The following is a 10371-nucleotide window of genomic DNA, read 5'->3' as shown; positions in this document are numbered from 1 at the left end:
ACTTGAAAAACCTCTGCAGTGTTTCACTTATGAAGCAGCTTAAAGACGTTTATTTTTCTTATTTACCGATCAAAATAAAGAAATATCAACATATATTAACCGTTGTCGTGGTTATTAAAAACACCGCATACACCGCAATCGATTAAAATGTAATTTAAATATCAAACAACGGGCTGAGAGGACAGAGAAAGCAAAGAAAGGACGTTCGGCTGCTTGTATTTTCCTCTTTGTCATCAGTGCGTCAGCTAATCAGCCAATAGCCTGACGTCTTCATTCACTTCATTCGCCGTGCGACCAATCACAGATCTCGTCCTTGCGACGTCACCCAGCGCCCGCCTCACATCCGGTCGTATATATGTTGCCACGAGTTAGCGGCGAAATTTGGAGAGTGTCCATTTTGAGCAGCGAGTCGGCGTCTCCGGTATAAATCTTTTTCCTCACACAGAAAGTAAGCACGCTTTCTTTTGTTGTTTTTATTTTATTTAAATTAAGAAAACGAGGGGATTTAATTATAATGCGCGCGCGCGGTTTATTTCATCGCTGTTTCTTTGCAATCGTCCTGCTTTTTTTATACGTAAAGTGTCTTGTTTGCAGCAGACCAAGCTAGCTCTGTGTGTGTTAGCCGTTAGCCGTTAACGCGGTTATTGTGCTGATTGAATGAGGTTGTAATCGGCTGTAGTACAAAATACCACAGTGTGCTTCAGGCAGTTCGTTGTATATGTTCCTCAATTTCTATTTATAGTGGTTCTTTGATTCACGTTTGGCGTGCTAACTGTTAGCATGTTAGCTTGAGGCCTGCTAACTCCGTTCCGAGCGGCAACCGAGCAAAGCGCGGTCCGCTTGAACACCTCGAACATTTTAGACTTTAATCTGATTACTGCTGCTTTTTTTGTTGGCTAACAAAAGCCTGAATGTGCACGTGTGTTAAAAAGTACTGAGTCGCGTGCACGGTTACGACATTAAGTTAGTTTTACGGCTGCACGGATAAGAAAGAAAACGGTAGAATTAAACCGTTACCTAGCCGATGAACAATGTGATCATTGATGCTAGCTATCGTAGCTTTCTGTTAGCATCATCTGCACGTTGTTGTTTTAAAAAAAAATCCGTTTTATTAATCAATCACAGCTGGATTGCAGTTTCATGTCCCAGATAAAAGGCATAAACTATGTATAATACAGACACATGCTACATGACTCCATTTGAATGAATTGGCTCCTCAAATGTATCATGTTTTTAACAACCGGCCCCTGATCCGCCCCCCCCCCCCCAAAAAAAAAGAAATGCCCTGATCGACCATGTGTTGGTCTTAAAGATGCATTAAAGATGAAACAATCTTAATGTTTGTTTTCCCTCATGACAAAGTGTTAAAAAGACCGTATCTAATCGTCCCACATACGTCCCCCTATCAGAATTTGTTGTGCACGCTCTTTGTCTTTTAGTTACTCATAAATCCTAAATTTGTTCTCATCTCAGTCTGTTGAAGAGCCCACCGTCAGAATGGCAGATGCAGATAATCTCCTCATGGAGACATCGGACCAGAACGGCAACGATGGTGAGGAGGAGGAGGACCAGAACGGAGCCGAGCAGGAACTGATGGCCGGAGAGGAGGAAGAAGAGGAGGACTGCCAGGACGGCCTGGAGCTCCAAGAGGACATCCAGGAAGACATCCAGGACAACGGAGCTGAGGGTGCTGATGGAGCCGAGGGTGCTGACGGAGCTGAAGGAGCCGAGGGAGCTGAAGGAGCCGACGGAGGAAAGATCGACGCCAGCAAAGGAGAGGAAGACGCTGGGTGAGTGTTGGGCTGCAACACCTTATCGATGAAGATAGCTGGTGGTGAGTCTGGTCGTCAGTTAGTTGGGAAATGTTGTGATAGATGAGCGAGACAATCGTGGGCTTTTGTAGCTCATGTGTTGAAGTACAGGTAAGAAAGACGTCCCTGGGTGAGGCATTTTAAAGTGTTCACGAAGAAATACAGATTCTATTTTAACAATAAACAAATCTCTTGAGTTTTCTTGTTTGATCAACGTTGCAGGGTCTCTGATGAAGATAATTACATCAGTTAATTCTTTATAAACAAGACGCCCGGGTACATTAAATCGTCTTAAACGGAGAGAAAACAGACGGAGCCGTTTCTGCCGTTCAGTTTGTTTTTATATAGTCTGTAGTGCGTTTGTCAGTCAAAACGGACACACATCTGCAGGTTTAATTAACGATGAGCTTGAATAAGGTCTGAGAGAGAACATTTCATGTTTGTAAATAAACTTTTCTAATGTGAACATCATGAGCTGGCAGGAAGTAAACAAGGACCCGAGCAGTTGCTTAGCAACCTGTGAAAATGGTCTCAAACTATGGAGATTTTAGTATTTTATATCCATCATTCAGAGACGGAAGAGTTTATTATCAGATCAATAATCAATTCCTTAAAGTAATTGAGTGTTTAATGGATCATCGGTTCATGTCTGAGACCCGTCGCACTCTAATCAGCAGGTTTTGTTTTTAGTTAAAAACAAAATGTACAGTTTCAGTTTTGGCTGAATTAAACGAGGGATGTCAGGAACTGTAGGATTAATAACAGGATAATAAAAAACAGTATTACTACTCGACCATGTTCTTGTGCATGAACTTCTAATGTCATGTGCAGATGGGGGAAAAGAGTTTTGAGTGAGCCTGTACATAAGTGACTTTAAAACAAATTAAAAGCATTAACAGGAAGGTGTCCGTGTGTTTGCAGGAAAATGTTCGTAGGCGGCCTCAGCTGGGACACGAGTAAAAAGGACCTGAAGGATTATTTCAGTAAGTTCGGCGAGGTGTCGGACTGCACCATCAAGATGGACTCCAACACCGGCCGGTCCCGAGGCTTCGGCTTCGTCCTCTTCAAAGAGGCCGCCAGCGTGGAGAAGGTGCGTCGCTGTGGTGGTCGATTTAAGAAATGCAGACGTGATTAACACGCTGAACACAGAGCAGTTTGGGATTTATTCAAGGACCAATGTAATCGTCAGTGGGTTCTTTCAATGTCTGGCTGTGATTAACGTTCGTTTTGGGGATTGTTTAAAGAAACATGCTTTTCAATCCTACCGCATGCTTTTCAATCCTACCGGCAGGTCTTTGGGTTCAGAGGGTTAACAACTGGTTCTTCTTTATTTATGTTACTTTAAAGGTTGTGGTTTGAATTGTGTGCAGAACATTGTTTTAATACACAGACAGCAGACACGCCTGATAAGAACGTTAAGACTAGAATCAAAGTGATCTTAATGAGCATGCACAGACCCTGTCGTTGTGTTAGCACGCTATGCTAACTTTAGTAACTGGTCTGCAGGTGCTGGAGCAGAAGGAACACAGACTGGACGGACGTCCGATCGACCCCAAGAAGGCGATGGCCATGAAGAAGGAGCCCGCCAAGAAGATCTTCGTCGGGGGGTTGAACCCCGAGGCGACCGAGGACGCCATCAGGGAATACTTCGGGGCTTTCGGAGAGGTCGGTTTTACTCAATGGAGACAAATTAATTAGCAGTTAAATGGACACAAATGTAAACTTGTGCGTTGTTATAATACAGAAATTTGAAGGGAAACGTCCGTGTTTGATAATCTTTGAGCATCAAAGACGTCAATTTGCATCTAACATTTCAACCCAAATCTCCTTCTAGATCGAAACCATTGAGCTTCCCATCGACCCCAAATCGAAGAAGAGGAGGGGTTTCATCTTCATCACGTACAAAGACGAAGCCAGCGTCAAGAAGTGTCTGGAGAAGAAATACCACACCATCCAGGGCGGCAGGGTACGAACACACACTTTTATCTTTCAGCAGTTTGTTTGGTGGTTCATGGAGGTTTTCAGGTGTCGATGAGTCACCGTTAAAGCTGCCTCTGTGACCTTTAACCCCTCAGTCTCTAAAGCGGAGTTTCCTGAAAGTTCTAGGGTTAGTCTCACTGTGACGACGTTAACGGCTGCACGGTATTTACTGATGCACAAAGTAGTGAATAGAAATGAGCAGTGAGTGTTTGATGGTCATTTGTTTGTGCTTTAGAACGTACATGGATGGATAGATACTTCATCCCCAGGGGGAATTTGTTTGTTACAGCAGCAAAGATATACTTCAGCAAACAAAGCAACGGAGTAAAAATAAAATATTAAGTATGAAAAATGCACAATTTATACAATAAAATAGAATAGTATTAAAGTAACTAACTAGGTAAACGTATTCCATTCAGTTACATTATCTGTAAAATGTCGTTTTTTGGAGAGAAACTTGAATAAATATGTTTAAACAACATAAAATAAATATTGGAGATGAATTATGAGCTGTTTAACGAGCTCTACGCAGATTTTATTAAATCTTTGAAACTACTAGTGAGAAGATTTGTTTGAATTAATAAAAATACAATCACTCATTTCTGTAGTATTTAGAATTGTGGGTTTTTTATGATAAAAACAGACTAACAAGGGAAAATGAAAACATTTTGAATTTTATTATGTTTCGAGACTTAAAAGAAGTTAACGTGTTTTTTGGGACGGTGGCGAAGAAAACGTCTTAACGCCTTTTAGACCAGCTGCTATAAGAATTTGTAACACCTTTTAAAAGAACAAATTCTTGTTTTAAACAAAACTCTTGTTTGTGCCCGACCTTTACTACATGTATAGCAACTCTGCAGACGACCTCTGTGCATGTAAATAATAGTTTTTTTGTTCCACAGTGTGAGCTGAAGATCGCTCAGCCTAAGGAGGTGTACCAGCAGCAGCAGTACGGAGCTGGACGTGGTGGTGGTGGAGGAGGAGGAGGAGGTGGAGGTTATGGAGGCCGGGGGGGAGGTCGAGGAGGACGTGGAGGTGAGGAAATACAAAACCTGTTTCACGTCTCCACTAGTAAAAGATGAGCTGCCTCTCATTCTGTTACATTTTACCGGCTGGATGTCCGTAAAGAAAAAGCCCATTTCCCCACAAAAATGGCATTAATAACGAATCTACGAAGGTTATTTGATTTTTGGGTAATAAAAAACCGAAACACTTCTGCACAGACGGACACGTACGGGACTGATTGTGCAATTGTTTTAAGAAGAACGAGTAGTAGTCATAATGAAATGTAAGAAAGGAGAAGTGGGTTATATATAAAGTTCTACTTTAACGTTCATCATTTTACCCCAAAAAGAACTTGAGTTTGTTTTCATCTTGTTAGCTGATTAGTAAATTTAAAGGTCTGACATCAATGTGACCAAACGTGTTGAAGAAGCTGTAGTTTGAGAGTAGAACAATAGCTAACGTTGCGTACCTAGCACACAGGCTAACGGGTTCTGGGTTTATAGTCTTTAGACTAAAGCCTCTATGTGGACTGTCTCAGGTCAGGGTCAGGGCTGGAACCAGAGCTATGGGAACTACTGGAACCCCGGATACGGTAACCAGGGCTACGGCTACAGTGGATACGGTGGCTATGGCAACTACGACTACTCTTCTGGTTACTATGGATATGGGCCCGGATACGATTACAGTGAGTACTCACAAGGTACCGAAAAAACCCCAAATCTCTTTTCTATTTTCTATTGTGTATACTGTGAAAACATCTCCGGTACTCATTTTTACTGAGCAGAGCTTGAACGCATCATGATGACTAAATGCTACGTTGGCCGTTAGCTCCGTTGTTTAGCTGCTAGCGGCTAACTGCTAACGTGAACTAGCTCTCCTCCTCTCAGATGTCAACGATGCGTTTGTTCATATGTTTTTTTGTAAGATATTTGGTTTCACAGGTTTTCAACGTTTCTCTGATTTGTTGTCACATGACTGTTGGTCTCAGATGAATCAATCATGACGTCATAGCTTCACTGAGGAGCTCACAATTTAATGTTTTTACACAATCTGGTTAAAGATTTTAGATGAAACCCAAATGAAAGCTTAGTTTCAGCTTCTTCTGACTGAAGCGTTTGTCACACATGATGTGTTCAAGGGCTGTTAGACAGATGAAAATCTGTCTATAATGACGATTGTTAAAAGAATACATGCTTTTCCAGCCGACCGGTGTGAGATTTGTGTCTGACCCGTTTACCCCTCACAGACCAGGGCAACGGCAGCTACGGGAAAACTCCAAGACGGGGGGCACACCAGACCGGCTACAAACCATACTGATGATCACAGGAAGCGCAAAGGTACGTCACCGTACCTTTAAATGCTTAAAACCACAACTACATGAAGTCATGGTTCAGGTTTCACACTCTACACACAACATAGATCCATCAGTGTAAATAAAGTTTAACGTTAACCATCCCAGTGTAAATAAAGTTTTACTGACTCAGCAGAACTTGTGTTTCTAGTCTCTGATCTCTGATAATGTTTCATTGTAAACAACCAATCAGTGTTTAAACCAACAGGAGGAGAGCTAGTAACGTTAGCAGCACCGCTAACGGCTAGTAATGTTAGCAGCACCGCTAACGGCTAACCAACGGAGGTTCACTTCAGTTACATTATGATGCCTTCAGGCTCTGCTCAGTGAACATGAGTACTGGCTGAAGGTACATTATAACGTTATCATGATGTGTTCACATGTAACCTGTAAAATGTAGTTTTGGTGATGAACTTGAATAAATCCAGTAGTTTGAAGGAGATGTTTTCACATGAATATAAAATAGATATGAGATGAATTATGAGCTGTTTAACTTCCTAACATTATACTTCATTAAAATAATGACCGTAAAAATACAATCTTTTATTTCCTAATATAAAATGTGTTTGTAAAGAAAACACTATAAATTACTACTAAAAGTATAACATTTAGTATTCTCGATGGTTTAATGACTTCAGAGCGTTGAAATGATTTCACGTTGGAGAAATCAATAAATGTTCTGTATCGTTGTCGACCAGCTGCTGTAATCAAACAACAAAGGATCTGAATCTGTTAATGAGGATCATCAATAGTTAGTATCAGCTGCAAAAAACAATCGGGAATCTCTAAAAAATAATGTTTGCTCGTTTGCACTCAACGTTTGTTCCTTCATGAAAACCAAACTAACAATAAACGTTTCCTGTAGCACGATGTTTGAACGTCTGAGTTTTAAACTAACTGAATTCCACGTGTGTTCCTCAGGACTCCAGTGATCCAGAGACCGACGGCTGGATGGAACACTGGTGATGACTCAACCTCTTTTATGACAGAAGACCATTTGTACAGAACACATCTGAAATGTAACTTTTTTTTTTTTTTTTTTTTTATCCTTTCATTTTTAGGTTTTACTTTTGTCCCTTTGGTGTTTTTTGTTTTCTTTTTTTCTTTTCTCGTCGTCCTTCCACATTTCCATCAATGGAAGTGTAATTTTTACTGTACTTTTTGGTACCTGTTTTGATTCTAATGTATTGTAAGGCTTGTATTTTACATGTTTGCTGGCTTTACAGGTGGAAATCTTGGCGCTGTAAAGGAGCTTTTTTTGACAAAATAAACAGTTTTCAGTAATTTTTTTTTTTTGGATGCTTCCAGGTTTTCGGGGGGGTGAAAGTTATTGGAACAGGTTTAGGATTTAATTTCAGTTATCAACATTATATTTTTTTCTCTCGGTCTTTTGTCGCCACACAACCCGATGATCTGTAACGAAGGAACATCAAATGTTTCACGTTCCTTTGTTTTGGTATTTCCCCTCGATGGTGAACCCGGTGTACCACGATCATTTTTAACTCTTATTATTCCTTAAATCTGCAACGACTGCCTGCACGCTTATTTCCTCCAGGACGTCCTGAATTCACGAAGGTATTGAAAACATTTGGAGAGCTCACAGATGATGTAATGCGGCGGGGGGGTGGGGGACGGGCTTAAAAAAAAAAATGATTCGGCCTCATGCAACTGTGGCATGACTTCCTGTTTAAATCTACATACCTTTTTACATAACAAGCAACTTGTTTAAGTTTCTATGCTGGTTTAGTTTGTGTTTTTTGTCAAGTGTCACTGGTTTTTTAGAAGTAACCGCTTTGAAGTTAAATGTCTGCGTAGGTTTTTCTTTTGTTTTTTGTCTTTACAGACTTTCAGACCACTGGAGTCTCCTCAAGCTAGTGTCTCTGGCAATTTATTAGTAATAAACATTCTCGTTTGTAATATTTTGTGTACTTCTAATGCTTAATGTTACTGTTAATTGTGGTACCTGAAGAGAAAACTAGCTTTTTATTTTGAAGTTCTTAACACTTACAGTAAACTACACCTTGTTTTTTTTATTACATCACAATTTCATTAAATGATGCGATTATTTGAGCAGAGAGCCAAAAAAATTAGAACATAAATTTATGAAGGTTAAATTGGTGAATTAAATCACTTGCAAGTGAGTCTTGGTTTACGGTTTTATCACCAAGTTCAGGAATGAGGTGTGTGTGTGTGTGTGTGTGTGTGTGTGTGTGTGTGAGAGAGTATATGTATATATGTTTCTGGGTCAAGTCTGTGGTTGCATGAGTTTTATCGTTTAGTTGTCTGATATAAAACAGGTCAGTGAACGCCCCTCTGGAGAATCTTGGAGTCTAAAGGAGATGACTAAGCGTCCTCACTAGAACACTAGTCCTTTAGCTTAGTGGAGATGTGAAGTCATGTGACCTTGGTGGACTTCCTCTGTAGACTGTTAGCTTTTTTTTTAAGTAGAGTTCATTAGTGAAGATTATCTTGATCTAAAGGTGTATCATGTTTTTTGTAATCTAACTTCAAATAGAGAATCCAGTGATGACTTCCTGTTGTACTACAGAAATATGTCCCATCACACACAACTCAGACTGAGCAAATATTTTCTAGTAAAGTAAAAAATAATGGAGATTAAAATGTGTTAAGATCCACTTCAGAGCCGAACGTGTGGTGCTGGAGTCCATCTGTGGACCATAAACCTCTGGACTAAAGTCTCGTTATACCTGTTCAGTTACAGGTATGTTCTCATCGGGCTGGATGGAGATCATCCTATGCGCTCTGTGGTTATGAGTTCATAAATAAGAGTCGTCCACAGCCAGTGAAGCAATTACGTTATTATTCAGTGTCGCATCAACAGACTGCTGTTTAAGAAAAGGCATGAGGATTTCTGTCCCAAAGAGGACATCGTGTACTTTTATACTCTCCACATAAAGAGGGTTGTGGGTTCGAACCCTGCTGCCGGCTGGTGCCTTTCTTCAGCTGTCTTCAGGGTCCTTTTGCTTCCTCCGGTCAGGTTAATTAACGCTTCTTTATTTGCATCCTTTAGTAAAAATTTTCATAAATATGTAGGTTGAACATCCGTTGATCTGAGACTGATTTCCGGATGAACTCATGATCACGTTTATTTGTTATAACTCGTAGCCACATTTTCTCTCGTGCAACGACACTTTAAGTGTCCATGAATGTTACATAAAATAAATGTCAGCGTTTTCTACATACATACTGATATATCAAATAGTTACTAGTTAATTTAGATTCATATTTTACAGTCAAAACATACGTACATCTTATAAAATATACATTTAATATAAATATATACTTCCTGCTACCTCTGTTACGCTTCTTTTACGCCTCTTTTACGCATGAAAGTGGAATATTCCTATATGTCCGTGAACTCTACTGTAGTCACGAGTTTCCGTAGTGTAGTGGTTATCACGTTCGCCTAACACGCGAAAGGTCCCCGGTTCGAGACCGGGCGGAAACACATTTTTTTCTCAGCCTCTGATTGGCTTACCGTGACGTACTGATTGACTTTGTCCAATACCTGCCATCTCCCCAATAAAGCTTTCGAGTACAGCCAATCAGAGACCGAGTAGGGGGCAGGCCGTGTCACCACCTAGACTGGTTTCGCAATTTCGACGCAACACCTGACGCAAGTCCGGGCGCAAAAACGAAATTTACCACAGTGTTAGCTCGAGGATGACGAACTGACCATTTTTTAATGGCGGCTCAAGGTAATTAACGGTTAACGCCACGTCGTCGTCGAATGTGACCGCGTGGATGCTAATTATCACCGCGCGCTGTGGACGGTACGTTAAGAAGCTGAAAATGATATATCCACGGCTAATAGAGCTAGTATAACGTTTTAATACGTAAAGCTATCTTTAGCTGTTGACACTGACGTTAGCTACATGCTAATTAATTAGCTAAGTAGTTAGCTTAGCTAGCTAAACTTAGCTAACCATAGCCAGCTAAAGTTGTTAATTTTTTAGTGTCTGTCTCGTAGATTTTCATTAAAATATATGTCCTTAAGTTTTTAAATATATGTGTTTAAGTTTGTTAAGAAATGTAATAGTTATATAAACTGGGCGTCTGTGCCTCCATCTCATGTGACATGTTTACTGTTTTTCTTTCATTTATATGCTTAAAATGCGTAATAACATGTTAAAAAGCGTGTTAGTTGCTGATAAACTCTGAGCACTATTCAATTGTTAGATAAAATAAGATAAGATAAGATAT

General features: G+C 40.3%; 1 protein-coding gene across 2 annotated transcripts; it reads left to right on the top strand.

Annotated features, from left to right (window-relative positions):
* Positions 1 to 361: 361 nt before the first annotated feature.
* Positions 362 to 8064, top strand: LOC306705519 (heterogeneous nuclear ribonucleoprotein A/B-like). Of its 2 annotated transcripts, none has more exons than XM_079172292.1 (9): positions 362 to 448; positions 1474 to 1790; positions 2733 to 2901; positions 3318 to 3476; positions 3646 to 3777; positions 4694 to 4826; positions 5335 to 5481; positions 6043 to 6133; positions 7069 to 8064. In XM_079172292.1, the coding sequence occupies exons 2-8, from the start codon at positions 1498 to 1500 to the stop codon at positions 6111 to 6113; spliced, it is 1104 nt and encodes a 367-aa protein (XP_079028418.1). In that variant the 5' UTR covers positions 362 to 448; positions 1474 to 1497; the 3' UTR covers positions 6114 to 6133; positions 7069 to 8064. The 2 variants fall into 2 exon arrangements, with proteins under 2 accessions (XP_079028418.1, XP_079028417.1); XM_079172291.1 differs by having other exon boundaries at positions 5335 to 5496.
* Positions 8065 to 10371: the final 2307 nt, after the last annotated feature.

The sequence above is a fragment of the Pholis gunnellus genome (assembly GCF_910591455.1).
Source record: "Pholis gunnellus genome assembly, chromosome: 13".
Classification (NCBI taxonomy): domain Eukaryota; kingdom Metazoa; phylum Chordata; class Actinopteri; order Perciformes; family Pholidae; genus Pholis; species Pholis gunnellus.
The sequence above is the reverse complement of the archived record's forward strand: the minus strand, read 5'-3'. Positions and strand labels throughout refer to the sequence as shown.

What these genes read in the sequence shown, in the direction of transcription:
- LOC306705519 (XM_079172291.1), top strand. Translation starts at nt 1,498, where the DNA reads ATGGCAGATGCAGATAATCTCCTCATGGAGACATCGGACCAGAACGGC. An exon ending in AGGCCGCCAGCGTGGAGAAG is followed by an intron (nt 2,902 to 3,317) that starts GTGCGTCGCTGT and finishes ACTGGTCTGCAG; the next exon opens with GTGCTGGAGCAGAAGGAACA. An exon ending in ACTTCGGGGCTTTCGGAGAG is followed by an intron (nt 3,477 to 3,645) that starts GTCGGTTTTACT and finishes ATCTCCTTCTAG; the next exon opens with ATCGAAACCATTGAGCTTCC.